Raw genomic sequence first — 20337 nt, 5'->3', positions numbered from 1 at the left:
TCTCTCGGCTGGCCTGGGAACGCCTTGGTATTCCCCCGGATAAGCTGGAGGAGGTGGCTGGGGAGAGGGAGGTCTGGGCCTCTTTGCTTAGGCTGCTGCCCCCGCGAACCGGCCCCGGACAAAGCGGATGAAGATGGATGGAAAATAGTCACTGTTCGCTTTGATTACTCATTTGCAGACTCTTGGCATTCTCTCACTGAGCTTCATCAAGTCGTCACCTGAAATGGTTTTCCAACAGTCTTGAAGGACTTCCCAGAGATGCTGAGCACTCTGCGGTCCACCTCATCCCAAAACATCTCCATTGGGCTTACGTCAGGTGACTAGAGGCGCAGCACTCCATCTTTTTGGTCAGTTAGCCCTCACGCAGCCTGGTGGTGTGTTTGGGGTCAGTGTTCTATTGAAACATAAATGACGGTCCAACTAAACTCAAACCGGATGGGATGTATGACGCTGCAGGATGCTGCGTTAGCCATGCTGGTTCAGTGTATTTTCAGTTTTGAATAAATTTCCAACAGTGTCACCAGCAAAGCACCCCAACACTATCACACCTCCTCATCCATGCTTCATGGTGAGAACCATGCATGTAGAGACCATCTGTTCACTTTTTCTGTGTCGCACAAAGACATGGCAGGTGGAACCAAAGATCTCAAACTCAAACAAACTACAGATTTAGACTGGTTTAATGTCCATTCCTTGTGTTCCTTGGCCCAAACAAATCTCTTCTGCTTGTTGCTTTTCCTTAGTTGTGGTTTCTTAGCAGCTATTTGACCATAAAGGCCTGATTCACACAGTCTCCTCTTCTGCACAACACAGCTGATGGTCCCAACCCCATTAAGAAGATAAGAAATTCCATAATTGAACCTTCACCAACCACACCTGTAAAGTGAAAACCATGTCAGATTACTACATCATGAAGCTCACTGAGAGAAGACCAAGGATTTGCAGCACTGTCAACAAAGCAAAGGGAGGTATTCTGAAATATAAAACATATTTTGTCATGGTCCGGGTGTGTGCTAGTGTGTCTCCCTCCGAGCCGGCATCTCCAACCCTGGGAGGGGCCTCTGTTTTCTGCTGATTGCTCGCGCCTGTGGGTGATTAAGACGGGCAACTCATAAGGCCAGCGCACTCAACCTTTCTTTGTCAGATTCTCAGCGAACCCTTCCACGTATGAAGTTGCCGGACGCAAATCTCTGCCGAAGAGCTCCCATCTGGACGCTGGACCACTTGCCAGTCCCACGGGTTGTTCACCCCGTTCACCTGCCTGCCTCCCTGCCTCAACGCCAGGAATTTCGGACCACTCACCCGGACTACTAACCCCTCCACGCCACTACAGACCACCTGCGGCAAGTAAGCAGTACTCAGGAAGATTCAGAACACACAGCTTGCCCATATTCCTCCCGAACCCTACCTGAACGTCTGTACTCTATTTTCAGTGACTCTTATCCTTTCCCCGGACCCAGGTTGACTCTCCCTCCAGCCCAATCCTCGGAGCAGCTGTTTTCCGCTGACGAATGACCAGATTGCTCACTTAGCTCAGGCTGCATAAACCTCTTAGGTTTAGTGGTTGTATTTAGCACTTGTGCAACTCACATTCCAGTTGTGAACACTTGTGGTGAAAATAAAAGTTGTCACTCAAACTACTTACATGCTGTTTGGCACCGAGCAATTGAGTCCTTTTCCTTTTGAGACGGCCTCGGCCATGACATATTTAGAGTTTTTTATCAACTTTTTCTTTGCTACATAATTACATATATCTTGCTTCATATAGTTGATGTCTTCAGTATGTATCTACAATGCAGAAAGTTGTAAAAATAAAGAAAAAACATTAAATGAGAAGGGTTGTCCAAACTTTTGCCTGGTGGTGTACATTACCAACACATTCAAAAAGACATGACTGGTTGGTAATCAGTAACCAATAACAGAGACGGCTTAAGTCAAAGATACTGTAAACCACAACAGTTTCAAAGTTAGGAGGGAGTAGTTTCACATTTCATCAGTTACTGAATGCAGGTCAGAAAACTGCAAACTAATAACTAAATGGGAGCTTCAGGAGATCTTTAAAAGGTTAAGTTGGCACAACCATCTGATAAGTTTTTAAGCAAGCACCTATAAGACAACATTTGAAGTAAAGAAGTCTCAGAATTTGTTAAAGTCTATCTGCAACAGGATTCTTAACAGATCCTGCAGAAGCTGAGACAAAGCAATTTTATATATCTTTTATGTCAAAAGGGTGAGAAACTAAGCAATGGCTTCCCTTAAGTGTCAAAAACACACGATAAAGACAGAGAATTATGCTGTTCCAGCAACAAGCGGAGCACACTTATCATTCAGTTCAATTGAAAAAGTTTCTGTTTTCATTTACACCTTTTGTGCACCAGTCTCCTGCAGGCCTGTTAGACAGCAAGTGTACATATTTCTGCAAACCAGAAACCTGGTTCACCATCTTGCTTTAGGTAGGCAGAGATGCAAGTGAATATGGGGGGCGAGACTTTAGCTTCACTGCCTATCTCTGCTGTTAGACAGGCCAGGTGCTGGAGCAAATTCACAACAAGAGTCGTTAAAGCGTGTGCAGAAGTGTCACAAAGACATGCTAAAATCCCCTTCTGCAATTCATGCACGATGGGTGAAAGTATCAAGAAGGGCCAGAAAGGCTCATGAGTCAAAAGTACTCTTTTATTTACAGTCATATTACAAAATCCACACACCCACAAGGACAAAAAGTCACCAGTACAGGTTGTATAAAAATGAAATGACGTCCTCTTTCTTTTATCTCAGATTGCCAACCTTTCGCTGATTTAAGATCCTAATAACTGATCACTTGAATTTCCTGTGAAAACTCCCAAAATGCATTGCATCTTCTGTCGCTGCCTCATGCAGAAATAACCTCAAGCCGACTTGACTTGACTTTTTGGCCGATGTCAGACCAGGCACCACATCAAAAAGAAACAACAATGTTATGTGGCAGCCTTGTGGTCAGAATGCATATTGCGTTGAGACCACAGCATTTAATCTGCGATTCCAGCTAGGAACCTTTGCTATAAATCACTTACCCTCTCCTCTCAATTACTACTACGTCTGTTCTGTCCACATTTGAAAGAGAAAAATCCAAACCACTATACTATATAAGATATAACACAATTTAATGGTGGACTTAAACATGGCCACAGTCTTTATTAACCAGCTACAGCCAGCTGATTACATGTTTGACACAGAGAACTTATAACCATTGCTGGATTTGTTCAAAACAGTAATACGTTGTATAAACTGCACTGTACTGTTTCATGTGAGAGATGCTAACATGCTACATGACATTTAGAATAGTTTAAATCCTAATTCTCTTTTTACTAACCTTTTATTTTGCCTTTTAAGTTGGTATTTGTTCTTGTGCTAGTGTATACTCAGCTGTATTCTGTTAGTGCTTAGCAAAAGTTCACTTAAATGTCGAGCAGAAAAAAACTGTGACAGTACACCTGTGGTGGTAAAGTGGGCAACAAACCTTTTAAAAGTAATATACTTGAAAAACCAAAGAACACATATGATCAGAATACTGTGAAATTTTAGAAGCTTGAAGCAAAACTTTCATGTGATGCCACATATGCTTAGCACAATATGGAAAACGATGTAAGTGTGTAGCCAGGATGCTGACCTTTGTGCACAAGCCACCACCTAGTGGCTTGTCGGAATAAATGCAAGACACTTAGGTTCATATGATGCTGGTCTAATATATGGAATGAAAAGGTTGCTGTCAGTAATACACTTGTATTATATGATTTCATGATAGAAATCAGCCCTGTGTTTTGACAGAAAAGTACGTTTTGCTTTCCTTTAATAGTATTTTCAACATTCTATAGGAGTGAAAAAAAATATTGAAATTGTAGAAAAAATACAACCTTACATCAAATTCGTCAAAAACATAACTCAATGACCCACCATATCTTCGTAATGAATCACTCAGATAACCATACCTGCCACTTTGAGCCTCAGATGCTAAGTCCTCTAAATGTATTTTAATCCTCTTTGCAATCAGTATGCTTCTACTTATCAGCTACCAGTTTAACAGATGTAGACACATCTTGTGACAGACCAAAACAGAACTTGTGTGATGACATCGAGAACACAACAAAGTAAAAGAACAAAAAAAAAAATTTTAAAAATGGAAGTGAATGGCTCCAGCTCGTCCAGGTCACAGTCCTTGATGTTTCTGTTGGTAACCTGAGAGTCAGCATCTTTGAGAAACTGTTAGATGTGTGTCCTGATGAATTTAAGGCTTTCAGCCTCTCTACCTCTGTGTGACTGATGTATATTGGAGTGTCTTTTCCTCAGATAAGTAATGATCTTCTTGCCCTTCTCTACTTTTAGGGCAAGATTATTTTCCTGACACCGGGCCACCAGTCCTATCACTTCTCTATCCCGTCCCTACCAGTAATCGGCCCAATCACATATGCAAATGTTATAATTCTGGTATTGATCAGGTGGTGCACACACTCATATATGTGAAGACAGCATGTGGCAGTGTACTCAGCACGTGCCCCTGAGTAATACCAATGCTCACAGTTCTGATGTTTGATGTCTGGTTTTCAACTCTGACTGAGTGGGGTCTATCTTACAGGAAGTTCAGAACTCAGTTACAGAGAAAGGGTGAGTCTGAGTAACAGCAGCAGCTTCTCAGAGAGTCTGACAGCATTAAATGCAGCTTCAGTCATTTCACAGCATTTTCACAGATGATTGGACTGATTCTGTATGCATGTGTGGTGGTGTGAAGGCAGAATACCGGTAAATGTGATTAAATGGTGTTGATAATGCCACCCAGGGAGGGGGTTACACCCCAGGAGAGATTACAGTAGCTAGTGCAAATGTTGTACCAGTTACAAAAGCCCACAGGCTTGTTATTAACAAGCAAAAGTAAGGACAAAACTACTCAAAGTGTAGAGCAGAAAAAAAACATTTTAGGTAGCAGGGCAGCCCTGCTACCTTGTTCTTTAAAACACTTTATTAATAAACATTATTTAAAAGGACAAGGTTCGCTGACACAGTGCTAGCCGAGTTAGTTAATAAAGTAAAAATAAAATAATGAAACGAAATGGTGGTGACCGCCCACTTGGGGAGGCAACCTGCAGGGGGAGTGCCACCAATTACTCACCCGTGTAGTCTCACTGCAAACCTCACTCCAATCTGAAAGGTGCAATTTACCCCTTTCTTGATGTGTAAAATACCATAAAACAAGGAACCAGTCAATGTCAGTTTATATGCTTTTACTGACTGTGAAGCACTATGGTCAACTTTGTTGTTTTTAATATGTGCTACATAAATAAATTTTGATTCGATTTGATTTTTGATTAACAATAGTAAAACTACAACGAGGCTAGAACAAGACAGCAGCAGTGTGAGGCCTGTAACAAAAGAGGGAAAACTGTCATCTGGGGTCCACCCTACTATACACTAAATTGTAGATAACCCATGAGGATCCCACTTATCACCCTTTAACAGTTACACAAAATCATCAATTGTCACGGGAAATGAATCCAGTCTGTAATACCTAACAGCTTGTGAGCTTTGCCACCTTGAACAGTAATGAGTGCAAGTTGCGAGAGGTCAAGAATAGACCACAGATGTTCCTTATAACCGACTCTTGATTAACAGCAAAGGAAGGGGTGAATGTTCATGCTGTGTTCACAGACACCATGTATGAAACAACATGAACTAAATGTAACCCACTACAATCTACCCCTGGTGTTTGAATCGTTGTCCCGACGATTGACACTCACTGCCGAGGTCTAAACAGGGTAGATGTATTAGGCACAGGTGCCTGGGAGTTCACAGCCCCTGTTGTTCTACTTCCTATTGCCTGGGGCAGATAATGTCGATTCGAGTGTGTTCCAGCATTAGCACAAGTAGTCCTATGTGAAGAAGCAATATTGTTTTGAACACCAGCCGTAACTGGCAGCTGATCGGTGCAGACCAGCACCACAGAGGACGTTGAGCTTTTTGGCTCACTTGGTATGCAGGAGGTAGGGGCCACAGGCTCCTGAATCCTACACAACAAAAACTCAACAGGTAGCTGGGGATCTCAGTCAAACATCAGAGCAAATGGTGACTCACCAGTAGACTGATGCACTGTGGTGTTACATGTTATACGCATATGCATAAAGTAAAGAGTCCATGCTAGCCAGGACAGTCTTTTTGATCCTTTCAAAACACTTCATCACAATTGCCACTGTTATTTTAATTTAGGATTTTCCACCTTTGATTTTGATGTTATTTTAGTTTTCAGGGTGGAACATGAAGCATCCTGGCTGTACCATTACTGCTCATAAAAACACAGATCACAAACTCTGCCTCTCAGCAAAAGGTTTTAGATTGAGCTTAACAGTTTAAATGAGCCTGACACATCGGAAGTGGTCCAACAGCCAGTACAGAGGAAATTTAGCAAGGTTGTCACCCACACTGTTTTTCTGATGTGGTCTGGCATATGATTTGCTTCTTACATTTAGTATGGGTGTTAAGACACAAAATGTGCATCGCAAACCAGTTTCTTTTTTAATATATAGATGCCAAATATGTTCTCACATTGTATTTTATGCTGAGATAATGTTTGTGAGGGTTGAACCAAACTGTGATTGAGCTGTTTGTACAGTTTATTGTACGGTTAAACTCACTGGAGTTTGGACTTCATGTGCACACAAAGCACTTGTAACCAACTTATTGGCTGCAAAGTACAACAACCAACTGACACAATTACACTTTGGGAATTAAGGCAAACAGAATAGCCAAAAGGAAAACCTACATTTCTGCTCTTCCCATATTTGCATCTTCATCATCCCAGTTCTCATATACCGCCGTAATGATGTTGCTGTTGCACTCCTGCGCTCAAAACGCCGACAGTTCCGTCAGGACATGAAGTCAGCGTTTTATTGGGTGTCAGACTCCCCGCCTACCGGAGACAGCACTGAAAACATCGCTTTACCTCCAGCTCTTATCAGAAAGGTGAGCTCAGATCACCTTTTGCGCTTTGTTGGGGAGGTTTTCCTGCACGCGGAGGCGGAAGACACTTGCACCTGCAAGATGAAACTAACTAAAACTTTCGCGGAGTTTCAGCTGGGCTGGCCTCACATGCATTACGTCTTTGTTGTGCTCTGTCTTTTTGCCGTGGTGTATAAATTAACAATTCTATTTGCGAAAAGAAGGGAAGCACTGCGGAACTTCCAAGCTTTTTGGGGGCCGCCGCCACACTGGCTGTTTGGACATGTTCTGGAGGTAACTGTATCAACACACTCGCAGCAGCTGTAACATGTGTAACCGTCCAGTAAAGCTGACCACACCATGTTGGAGAACACCATTCTGCAAACAGAGACACACAGTTGACAGCGTGTAAAGTCTGCCTGCTGTGATGTGTTTCAGTTGTACTTTTTCTCTTTCAGTTTAAACAAGATGGGACCGATATGGACAAGGTAGTGAAATGGGGTCAGGAGTACTCATATGTTTTCCCAATCTGGTTTGGCCCCTTTCTCAGTATCATCAATATTCAGCATCCAGATTATGCAAAAACTATCCTGACATCATCAGGTGTGAGAAATGTTTTACGTAGTTGTTGTGTTGATGCACATTTATAACTGTGTAGTAAAGTTAAAAGTCCCTAACACCATTTTTATTTGTTATGTTTCCTAACAGAACCAAAAGATGATTTTGTCTACCGGTTTATTGAGGGTTGGATTGGTAAGACTCATTTGTCTCCCTTCAACAGCATTTCAAGTGCAGAGTTGTTTGTTTTGCTGCTTTCCTCACCCGTGCACATGTTCTTCAGGAAATGGGTTGTTGGTGTCAGAAGGTCAGAAGTGGTTCCGCCACAGAAGGCTCTTAACACCAGGTTTCCATTATGATGTTTTGAAACCATACGTAAAATTGACGTCAGAGTCTGCTGAGACTATGTTGGTACGTTGAAGACAATTTAGTTGCATAATTGATAAATAAAATCAAAGTCAGCACGTGTCAGTAAATAGAAGTAAAGCAGGAGCAGTGTCTGTATCCTGCAGAGAGATCACATCTGTTCTCTCATTGTTGGCAGGATAAGTGGGAAAGTTATGCAAGCACAAATGAGCCTTTTGAATTGTTTAAACACATGAGCCTCATGACACTGGACAGCATTATGAAGTGTGCCTTCAGCTGCTACAGCAACTGTCAGACAGAGGGGTGAGCCCAGATGAATCTTTTTAAAGAGTCATTTACAGTGTCAGTTTTATGTTGAGTCTTTGGTTGTTGTAAATCTGCATTTAATGTTTGCCTCCTTTGTCATTTCAGTGGAACAAATGCATACATCAAAGCAGTTTATGACCTCAGTTTTCTAATTGATCTTCGGCTCAGAATGTTTCCGTACCACAGTGACCTCATTTTCCACCTTAGCCCACATGGTTTCAGATACAGAAAAGCACGTCAGGTGGCCCTCAGTCATACAGGTAAGCTTTGCTTTGATTCATCTGAACCGTTGCCAAAAATCAGTGAGCCTCACATTATAGTGTCAGATCTACAAATGCTTACATTTTATATTCTTTTTTAAAGAGGAAGTTATAAGAAAGAGGCGAGAAGCACTAAAGGAAGAGAAGGAGCTTGGACAAATACAGGCAAAGAGATATTTGGACTTTCTGGACATCCTTCTCTTTGCAAGAGTATGTTATGTGTCATCAGTTTCAGCCTCTTACTTCAACACATTTCCCATTGTAGGATTTGCTTAATGTATAGGCAAGTCACAAACTGGGGTTTTCCTGCATAAAGGTCATACAGAAAATAAGGCAAGTGCCAACTTGAGATCGTGTCAGATATCTGAAGTACTGGCCTAAAGCTGAAATAGCATATGCATGCAGCAAATAAGCAAAGATGCATGCTGTTGCCAAGCTGCATGTTAATGTCCTCTGACACAAAGACGATGATCAGCCTTTTCATTCTCGTGAGCAGCAACCTGAATACAAAATCTCTTTTGTGTAGAGAATGATCAACACTGGTTAGTGTTTTGCCCAGTTTCTTTCCCAAAAACTTCTCTAAACGGCAGCTTGTAGGGGCTGTCTCAGCTAGCATGTTTATTCTCTTAGTAGACTTGGCTTCCTTTATGAGTATATCATAGCAAATTGTTGTCCTTGGCAGGAAAAATTAAAATCAATAATTAACTGCATGGCAGGTGTTTGCTTAAAAAACAAACAATTAGTGCTTTATATGGTTTAAGAAGAACAGCGGACCTTGATACTTGGCTGCTGAATAAATTCCCAATTTTATAAAGGTATCTGTATAAGGATGAATGTTATCCAGCTAAAGCTGAGTTGAAGTCGGGTGATGAAGTAATATAATGAGCCTGAGCAGCAAAAGTAACAAAGCACTTTTATTGAGAAGCCCAGTTAGAGTATAGTGCAGTCCATTCTGTCTTTCATCAACTGTAAATATCCTTTATTTCAACGCCAGGATGAGAACCAGCAGGGTCTGTCAGATGAAGATATGCGGGCAGAAGTGGACACCTTCATGTTTGAGGGCCATGACACCACAGCCAGTGGCCTGTCTTTCATCCTCTACTGTCTGGCCTGCAACCCAGAACATCAGAAGATTTGCAGGAAGGAGATTATGGAGGCCTTGCATGACAAGGAAACCATGGAGTGGTAGGCTTGTGAAAGGACAACATTGCAATAGGGAAACAAGTTGGTGCCATTCTGTGGTACCAAAACTTTATTAGGAGACATATAAACAAGATTTCTTATTAGTTGACTTCACTAACACTGCATGTTGGTCTCATTTTAAGGGAGGATCTCAGTAAAATCCCATACACTACAATGTGCATAAAAGAAGCTCTCCGCCTTTACCCCCCTGTACCAGGAATTGCCAGAAAAACCACCAAAACTGTAACCTTTTGTGATGGGAGAACAGTGCCTGCAGGTCAGTGATTTTACTCTGTTGTTATTATCAAAGAGTAAACATTAAATGTCTTCACTTAATAATGCTTTTGGAATCATTTCATGCTACATGGTAAACACAAACTCTTAACCGACGTTGTTTTTCTTTAGATACAAAAATTAAATTTTTTTACATTTCCATAAAGGACCTATATCGACTTAATACTTATTACTTTATTATTCTACAAGGATACGTTGGTATTATTTGATTGTATTGTCACATAGAGTTTCTTTTCTATAAACTAGTATAAATCTCTTAAACGTGTGGCGTAATTGCTTTGTCAGTTCTTCATTCTTCCAAATGGAAGTATTTAAATGTTGGCACCAGATTATTATCATATATATGGGCAGAAAGTACACCGCCGCCTACACATTACACTCACTGGAACTGCTCAGCCATGGGAATCCATGAGCCATGAAGCTCCAGGCACACAGTTTTTGTGCTGATGTTGATGCCAGAGGAGGTTTAGAGCTCTGCAGTTACTGAGTCAGCAGAGCGTTGGAGATTTTTATGCACTCTGCAACCTCACTGTACAGAATGGTGCACATCAGTTTAATGTTGGTTTTTGCTACAATAGTTATCATTGGTCAGAAGGAGAGGCTGACATCCAGGGAGTAGATTGTAAGAGGTGGAGTTTATTTAGGTACAAGGAGATATGGCATGGTATAGGAGGATGTGGAGGGGTGATATGGTGTTGTTTCTGCGATCAAGAACAGGAAATACAGTAGAACATGAATAAAGATTAAACGGTAATAAAGCTGGCCACAAATTCCTCCACAACAAATTTGCTAAGGCAGTGCATCAACCTGATACTGCTTCTTAAGAGCAATCACATTTATTAAAGTACTACCCAATATGGGCCACAGAGATGACATTTTTTAGCCCCAGCGCTTCTCATGCCTCCGGCCTATCTTGATCGTGTAGGAACCAAAGCAATCAACTCCAGTTGACCAGAAAGCAGGTTTGTGGATCTGGAGTCTTCCTGTGGGCAAATCGGCCATTTTGGTGAGAATTTCTGGCAGTCTACACATTGTCTTTGATGTCTCCAGATTACTTGTCAACCTCTGATGATCCAATAAGTGCGCCCTATCTCTGCAAAGACATGCTCTGGACTAGGGTGCAACAAAATCACATCAAAGTACTGGACAAGGAGCTTAGTTAGTGGGTGTTCGGGAGGTAGCACAGTAGGGTGTATGGTGTCTGAGTCCAGACCTTCAGCACATCTCAGGTGACATCCAACCCTTATTAGGCCAGTAAGCGGATCATATTGAAGGCAGGGCGAACAAAGTTGACTATTTGGGGACAGAGGTTTTCCCTTCATCAGGGCCATCACATCTTCAGGGAAACATATTGAGCTGACTTTAAGATGGCTATCTCTGCTTCCACACGATCAGTGGCAGTCATTGGAGGAGAAGCTGCCCCGTGATGAGCATGGTAAGTGGCTTTCACAAGCTCCTCCCAAGATGTGAAGTTCCTGGGGCTGGAGTAAGAGACTTTGCCACTGTGACAAGGCCACATAACAACCCCTCATCTGAAGTCTCAGCCCTACCAGTAGGGCCAGTGCACTGAACTTTGTTGTATAAACTGGGGGCCCTGAGCCCAATGGCTGGCTGATGAAAGACTACAGAGTCCCTTCCCCCTTGTGATGTCATCAGCCAGGTTTTCCACTGACATGACATACCTCCACTGGTGAGAACCAGTGATCTCCTGGATTTCAGCAATTCAAGTCCCGACAAAGACCTTGTAATGGCAGAAATCAGACTGCAACCAACTCAGCACAGTAGTAGAGTCAGTCCACAAGATAGTATTTTGCAGCGGTAGAGTAAGCTAGGTTTGGAGAATCTTAGCAAGCTGCGCTCCAGTGAGAGCAGCACTGACTAACAGGTGGCATATAACACCTTGGTATGGTAATGCTCTGCAAGTATGGTAGCTCCTTCTTCCATTCTACCCAGGCGGCACAAAGGACACAGGTGACAGGTTCATCCCAGCCACATAGACTGTACAAGAATCTTCCCTCTAGTGGTATAGGGAAGGAGAAACCCTACAGGGTCATATTGGCTAGCAAACACCTTGTACGCATTGCGAAGAGTTGGTGCTGTGGGCAAGGTATCAGTGGGGCAATGCCAACATAATCCAAGCATCGACTCTTGTGGGTCAGCTTGGTAAGAAGTCAGCCAGAGCTCACAGCTGTCAGAACGGGCAGTAGTAGGCAGGTAGGACACCTCCTTTGGCACATTACTGGCCCACTGCAGTATTTCAAATCCTCCCATGCCCAGTAGTTGCCTTGTTTTGTCCAGGAGTTGTTTAGCTTGGTGTGGAGTCAGAAGCGACTGGAGACAGTTGTCCACATGGACACACAAATGGCAGTGTGGACAGATTCGTATACATCTTCATTCCCCCTCACGGTGGTGTTGCACATGCTGCTGTAAAGCATAAGTGGTGCAGCAAAGGCTGCAGGTCATGCCAAATGGTAACAGTCACCATTCATACACATTAGGTGGATCCTCCTGTTGTCCATCCCTCCAAAGAAAGCGAAGCAGAGGCTGATCTTTGGAAAGCAAACGTACCTGATGGAACATGGCCTTTATATCCCAGCTTATGGCCACCGCATGCTGGCGGAATCGGAGTAACACGCCAAGGAGCAAAGGGCTAAGCGTGGGACCTGGCAGCAGGCCCCACGCTGTAGCATGGGGCCTGGCAGGTGCAGTTGAAGACTAGGCAGGTTTTGTTGTTGTGATGCACAAGATGGCGTGGAATGTACCAGGATTTAGTTGAACCATTCACCTCCTCTGGAGTCAACTTTATCAAATTGCCAGCCTTCTCCACTGTCTTGAACTCCTGGTTGTATGTCTGTGCTCTGCTGGGGTCCTTGCATAGTTGATGCTTATTGGCTCTTTGAAGAGCCATGACAGCCTCTTGAGGTGCCTTCACCTGAGGAAAGTCTTTGCAGCGAAGCAATGGAGTAGCTAACTGTACCCGTTCTTTGATTCAAGGATATCTATTTCCTACTGGTCCTCCTTTGACCTAGTGACCTCCTTTTCATTTCTGAAAGAGAGGACATCAATTTGCCACAGCCTTTCAATATTTTTGTAGAGCTGTGGTGTCTGTGTGATGAAAGACGAGCATAAGCATGCCTGTTCATCCGCTGGATGTGGTAGACTTTTGGCGAGTCCCTGTAGCGCCCACCCCAGCTCAGTACAGACTGCTACTGGCCCTCCAGGTGGTCCCCGGATCACCGGTCAAACAGGAGTGAGAAGGTGCAGGTGATCTGATCCAATCAGGATCATAGGTTTCACCCGGCTGAAACCTTTGAAGGGAAGTCTTTGTAGGTGGCTGTACTTCTTTTTGAGTGTTTCCACTGGACAGGATTGCTCAGCTAGAGCCAGTTGTTCTGCTGTGAAAGCATTCAGTATTTGATGCCTCATCTTTGGCTTACCTTTAGTGGACACCTCCAATGATATGCTTCCCCCATTCAGCTGCAGGACATCCTGTCTAATGGTTTGTAGGGCCAGAACCTCATCTGTCTGGGCAAGGCCAAGGAACTTCACAGCAGCAGGCAATTTTATGGTTCTCTCTGAACCGTCATCCAGCACGGCAAGGTGTCCATGGTCCTCTTCCCATTGTGGAGTTGACTCTTACCACCTTCAACGTCACCATACCGGAGTGACTGGGATGGTCAACATAGATGACACTGGATGCAGTACACGTGGTCAGAATATTGGGATTTTGTTCTTTACCCTTGGCAAGGACATGTTATACAAGGAGGTGTTGCTCACCACAAGTGCTGCAGGGTTTCTTAAGCGTGCCTTCAGCAGAATGATTCCAGCCACATCTCCAACATTTATTCTTATCTTTGATCCAGTCACTTGGGAACTTCAAGTGATCGAGCAAGATCTGATATTTATAATCTTCAGAAAAGTGCTTGTGAGGCCCAAGAACACTATCCAGTCCTTTCTTCAGTAAAGCAAAGTCTCTCTCCTTCCCAGAACTAAAACGGTGAGCATGGGCTTAGGAATGCCATAGGAGGATATGGTGTATGTTTGCTTAGTTTGTATGATAATGATCAGCTAGACACACCCTATAATCTTTTAATAATAATAAACTAAGTACACATTTCTTTCAAATGTAGGTTCTGTTGTTGGAATAAGTGTGTATGGAATTCACAGGAATGCATCTGTCTGGGAAAACCCTAATGTAAGTAAAGACAATTTTATTCCCAGCACAACTTACTACATGGAATACATCATCAACAGAATCTATGATGAAATAAAATTATGAAGTTTGTCAGCACTCTGCTCAAAAGGCTGCAAATAATTTATCAAATAACTGAAGAAGCAATCATGAAACTGGTGCATTAAATTAATTACTAGTGCTGTATTTGCTGAGGTGGGTAGGTCCCTGGTGCCAAAGTGGACCTCAGGACAGATTCAAGCTGGTTTAATGACTTACTATATTATGTGTGTCAGAATGCAGTTTTCTCTGCGCAAGTGGTAAGAGTGATAAGGTTCAGAAAACAAGTAATACACATAACACTGCTCTCTTTCTTTGTCCTGTATTACATTAGGTCTTTGACCCTCTGCGTTTCCTACCAGAGAACATTGCCATGAGATCTCCTCATGCTTTTGTGCCCTTCTCAGCTGGGCCAAGGTTTGTCCTCACCTGAAACTATATCAGTGTATAGAGACTGCTTGTAGTAGTCTCAAGTATGTGAATGTGTAACTTAGCACTGACCCCATTTACATCAACACAATAAAAACTGGTTTTATGATGGGCTAAAGCAAGTAGGGGAAAGGGTGAACTCACTGTAATTTAAGATTGATCCCATTTAAAATGCAAGCACCTTTGGCCCTGAATGTTAAAAAATAACATACTATACTCATCCCTACTATTCATATTCCTCATGTCCTAATCTCAGAAGGATCAAACTATTTTCATCATTTTTCAGTTCTTTAGAATATTCACTTGTATATTTCTTACATTTAATATTTTCCTCCCTCAGAAACTGCATCGGTCAGAACTTTGCTATGAATGAGATGAAAGTGGTGACAGCTCTGACACTGAAGCGATACCAGCTCATAGCGGAGCCCACTATGAAACCCAAGATCATCCCCCGACTGGTTCTCCGCTCACTCAATGGCATCCACATCAAGATCAAACCTTTAGACGCAGAGAGCTAAAGTGCACTAACTGCAAGAACTGCTAAAAATTACTGTATTTAGAAAGTAAATAATTTATGTTGATTTGAAATACTTCTACTATGTAACAAGCTTTTATATATATATTCATGGACTCTGTCGTGCAATTTATGTTTTTGGGAGAAATTGTCATAGAGAATATGTGTCACAATACATTGTATATAATTTCCCCAATTTTGGGTTGTTTTTTTTCTTACAAAAATAACAGAGATTACAAATACAAATACATAAATATGTCCTCATTCAAAAATGTCTTGTGAAACCTGCATTGGCTTATGGGATGATGATGTCACAATGAAAGTGACATCATCACAGTGAAAATGTAAGCAGTAAAAGTAAAAAGCCGTCAAAAAAATGACCACAAATTCAGATACCTGAAAATTCTACTTAAGCACAGTAATGAAGTATTTGTACATCGTTACTTCCCATCTCTGCCTAGTGGTGGCTCAGGTTCCCAGTATCAGTTTCTCAATGACAAGATCTCCACTCAGATTAAAGAAAAAAAAACCCTCAGCTGGAAATGGCAGTGGTAACATAACCATTCTTATTAGCACGACCTAAATCATCTGCACACCAGGGATGTTCCTGGCAATTAATTGCTTAGTCAACTAAACGAGGGGGGATAGACTAACCAACTAGTCTCAAACTAAGAAACACATAAAGTTAAATTTGAAAACCATTTAATGGAAAGTTTCAAAATAAATGATATGAAAACCATTTTAAACTGTTTTTTACATTCTTCAGTAATGAATCATGTGGCACCTTGCATTGTGCATTATCAACATTACACATTATACTCCAGAAAATTAAGAAAAACACTTAAAACAAACCGATGTTATATATGAAATGAAAACGTAACTATAACAGATGTTCACGTATTACTAAAATATGACAAGTTAACATTGGAAAACAAATAAATTGCAACTGAAAGGGCCAGAACTGAAACGATTTCAAGTACTTACAGTGGGGCAAAAAAGTATTTAGTCAGCCACCGATTGTGCAAGTTCCCCCACCTAAAATGATGACAGAGGTCAGTAATTTGCACCAGAGGTACACTTCAACTGTGAGAGACAGAATGTGAAAAAAAAAAATCCATGAATCCACATGGTAGGATTTGTAAAGAATTTATTCGTAAATCAGGGTGGAAAATAAGTATTTGGTCAATAACAAAAATACAACTCAATACTTTGTAACATAACCTTTGTTAGCAATAACAGAGGTCAAACGTTTACTATAGGTCTTTACCAGGTTTGCACACACAGTAGCTGGTATTTTGGCCCATTCCTCCATGCAGATCTTCTCGAGAGCAGTGATGTTTTGGGGCTGTCGCCGAGCAACACGGACTTTCAACTCCCGCCACAGATTTTCTATGGGGTTGAGGTCTGGAGACTGGCTAGGCCACTCCAGGACTTTCAAATGCTTCTTACGGAGCCACTCCTTTGTTGCCCGGGCGGTGTGTTTTGGATCATTGTCATGTTGGAAGACCCAGCCTCGTTTCATCTTCAAAGTTCTCACTGATGGAAGGAGGTTCTGGCTCAAAATCTCACGATACATGGCCCCATTCATTCTGTCCTTAACACGGATCAGTCGTCCTGTCTCCTTGGCAGAAAAACAGCCCCATAGCATGATGTTTCCACCCCCATGCTTCACAGTAGGTATGGTGTTCTTGGGATGCAACTCAGTATTCTTCTTCCTCCAAACACGACGAGTTGAGTTTATACCAAAAAGTTCTACTTTGGTTTCATCTGACCACATGACATTCTCCCAATCCTCTGCTGTATCATCCATGTGCTCTCTGGCAAACTTCAGACGGGCCTGGACATGCACTGGCTTCAGCAGCGGAACACGTCTGACAGTGCGGGATTTGATTCCCTGCCGTTGTAGTGTGTTACTGATGGTGACCTTTGTTACTTTGGTCCCAGCTCTCTGCAGGTCATTCACCAGGTCCCCCCGTGTGGTTCTGGGATCTTTGCTCACCGTTCTCATGATCATTTTGACCCCACGGGATGAGATCTTGCGTGGAGCCCCAGATCGAGGGAGATTATCAGTGGTCTTGTATGTCTTCCATTTTCTGATGATTGCTCCCACAGTTGATTTTTTCACACCAAGCTGCTTGCCTATTGTAGATTCACTCTTCCCAGTCTGGTGCAGGTCTACAATACTTTTCCTGGTGTCCTTCGAAAGCTCTTTGGTCTTGGCCATGGCGGAGTTTGGAGTCTGACTGTTTGAGGCTGTGGACAGGTGTCTTTTATACAGATGATGAGTTCAAACAGGTGCCATTCATACAGGTAACGAGTGGGGGACAGAAAAGCTTCTTACAGAAGACGTTACAGGTCTGTGAGAGCCAGAGATTTTCCTTGTTTGAGGTGACCAAATACTTATTTTCCACCCTGATTTACGAATAAATTCTTTACAAATCCTACCATGTGAATTCATGGATTTTTTTTTCACATTCTGTCTCTCACAGTTGAAGTGTACCTCTGGTGCAAATTACTGACCTCTGTCATCATTTTAAGTGGGGGAACTTGCACAATCGGTGGCTGACTAAATACTTTTTTGCCCCACTGTAGTTGTTTCTTTGTATGTAATTTGGGCATCCAGTTCATAAAACCCACAAAATCAGGAATTAGAATACTGTGAAGACATCAGCCCAAATTTTACAGGTTTTCCCAGGTGTCATCAAATTGCTTCAATTTGGTTCAATTGCCCCAGTTAGATTCAATATGGGGAAGACTGCAGACTTCACAACTGGCCAGAAGAGAATCATTGATACCCTCCATTGGATGGGTAAGCCACAAAAGTTCATAGCTAAGGAGGCTGGCTGCTCACAGAGTGCTGTGTCCAAGCATATCAATGGAAAGTCTAGTGGACAGGCAAAATGACCAAGATGACCATGGCCTTCAGTGGATTATCAGCCAGAGGAAATTCAAGAATCTGGCAGAGATCCAGAAAGACTGGAATGAGGCAGGAGTCACAGCTCCAAAAACCACCACATTCAGGCGCATCTGGGAGATGGGCTACAACTGTTGGGTTCCTCGGGTCAAACCCCTTATGAGCCTGAGCCAAAGTCAGAAGTGTCTCAACTGGGCCAAGTAGAAGAAGGACTGGAGTGTTGGCCAGTGGTCCAAGGTCCTTTATGAGGTCATCATCTGAAATGGTTTTCCAAAAGTCTTGAAGGAGTTCCCAGAGATACTGAGCACTTGTTGGCCCTTTTGCTGAGCACTCTGCGGTCCACCTCATCCCAAAACATCTCCATTGGGCTTAGGTCAGGTGACCGTAGAGGCCAGGCCATCTGGCACAGCACTCCACTCTCCTTTTTTGCCAGTTAGCCCTCACACAGCCTGGAGGTGTGTTTGGGATCATTGTCCTGTAAATGACGCTCCAACTAAACTCAAACCGGATGGGATGCATGTCGCTGTAAAATGCTGTGTTAGCCATGATGGTTCAGTGTGACTCCAGTTTTGAATAAATTCCCAACAGTGTCACCAGCAAAACACCTCCCACACCATCACACGTCCTCATCCATGCTTCATGGTGGGAACCATGCATGTCGAGACCATCCGTTCACTTTTTCCGTGTCGCACAAAGACACAGCAGGTGGAACCAAAGATCTCAAACTTGGCGAAGCACAGATTTCCACTGGGCTAATGTCCTTTCCTTGTGTTCCTTGGCCCCGAAAAAAGACAAAAACACATGATGAAGCCAGATAAGTATGCTGTTATCATTCACTTATCATTCAATGCAAGTGAAAAGGTTTCCATTTTTATTTACACCTTTGTGCGCCTTTGTACACTGTGCGCCAGTCTCCTGCAGGCCTGTTAGACAGCATGTGTACATGCTTCTGCAAACCAGAAATCTGATTCACCATCTTGCTTTAAGAAGGCAGAGATAGTGAATATGTGGGGCGAGACCGCTGCACTTAAGTCCCGACTTCAGTTTCACTGCCTATCTCTGCTGTTAGACAGGCCAGGTGCTTCAGCAATTTCACAACAAGAGTCGTTAAAACATGTGCAGAAGTGTCACAAAGACACGCTATAATCCCCTTCTGCAATTCATGCACGATGGGTGAAAGTATCAAGAAGGGCCAGAAAGGCTCACGAGACAAAAGTACTCTTTTATTTACAGTTATATTACAAAATCCACCCAGAAAATCCACACACCCACAACGACAAAAAGTCACCAACACAGGTTGGATAAAAATGAAATGACGTCCTCTTTCTTTTATCTCAGATTGCCAACCTTTCGCTGATTTAAGATCCTAATAACTGATCACTTGAATTTCCTGTGAAAACTCCTAAAATGCATTGCATCTTCTGCCGCTACCATATAAAGAAATAAACTCAAGCCAACTGGTTTAACTTTTTGGCCGATGTCAGACCAGGCACCACATCAAAAAGAAACAACAATGTTATGTGGCAGCCTTGTGGTCAGAATGCATGCTGCGCTGAGACCACAGCATTTAATCTGCAATTCCAGCTAGGAACCTTTGCTACAAATCACCAAACAGCTCCTCTCAATTACTACTACGTCTGTTCTGTTCATATTTGAAAAAGAAAAATCCAAACCACTATACAATATAAGATGTAACACAATTTGATGGTCCACCGAAACTTGGCCAATTTAGCCACAAACTTGGCCACAAAAGTTCATTTAAATGCCCAGCAGAACAAAACTGTGAGAGTACACCTGTGAGGGCAGCAAACCATTTTAAAGTAATATACTTGAAAAAGCCAAAGAGCACATATGTTCAGAATACTGTTTGGACAGGGCAAATAGCTTATCAGCGACATGTGAACATTTAGAAGCTTGAAGCTCCACTTTCATGTGATGCCACATATATAGCAATAATTTCTGCAAGTGCCAGTGTCACCGAAAATGCTGACCTTTGTGCACAACCCAACACCTAGTGGCTTGTTGGGAAAAATGCAGGACACTTTAGTTCATATGATGCTGGTCTAATATATGGAATGAAAAGGTTGCTGTCAGTAATACACTTGTATTATATGATTTCATGATAGAAATCAGCCCTGTGTTTTGACAGAAAAGTACGTTTTGCTTTCCTTTAATAGTATTTTCAACATTCTAAAGGAGTGAAAAAAAATATTGAAATTGTAGAAAAAATACAACCTTACATCAAATTCGTCAAAAACGTAACTCAATGACCCACCATATCTTCGTAATGAATCACATGAGGCCACATGTTCATTATGGGTCC

General features: G+C 42.5%; 1 protein-coding gene across 1 annotated transcript; it reads left to right on the top strand.

Annotated features, from left to right (window-relative positions):
* Positions 1-6961: 6961 nt before the first annotated feature.
* LOC146564047 (cytochrome P450 4B1-like) lies at positions 6962-15296 on the top strand. Its single transcript, XM_085291495.1, has 12 exons — positions 6962-7254; positions 7419-7563; positions 7669-7713; positions 7802-7929; positions 8063-8187; positions 8296-8450; positions 8554-8660; positions 9445-9635; positions 9776-9909; positions 14057-14121; positions 14492-14574; positions 14927-15296. The coding sequence occupies exons 1-12, from the start codon at positions 7063-7065 to the stop codon at positions 15102-15104; spliced, it is 1548 nt and encodes a 515-aa protein (XP_085147621.1). The 5' UTR covers positions 6962-7062; the 3' UTR covers positions 15105-15296.
* Positions 15297-20337: the final 5041 nt, after the last annotated feature.

Source organism: Mchenga conophoros, linkage group LG11 (assembly GCF_057382185.1).
Source record: "Mchenga conophoros isolate Kocher_MC1m ecotype Shallow Benthic linkage group LG11, M_conophoros_male_GT1.1, whole genome shotgun sequence".
In the NCBI taxonomy this organism is placed as follows: Eukaryota; Metazoa; Chordata; class Actinopteri; order Cichliformes; family Cichlidae; genus Mchenga; species Mchenga conophoros.
This window is presented reverse-complemented; position numbering and strand designations above follow the sequence as displayed.

Bases quoted from the DNA above. Each gene is read 5' to 3' on its own strand.
- LOC146564047 (XM_085291495.1), top strand. From the start codon at position 7,063: ATGAAACTAACTAAAACTTTCGCGGAGTTTCAGCTGGGCTGGCCTCAC. The intron at 7,930-8,062 runs GTACGTTGAAGA...CATTGTTGGCAG, and splicing joins AGTCTGCTGAGACTATGTTG to GATAAGTGGGAAAGTTATGC. The intron at 9,910-14,056 runs GTCAGTGATTTT...TTTCAAATGTAG, and splicing joins TGGGAGAACAGTGCCTGCAG to GTTCTGTTGTTGGAATAAGT.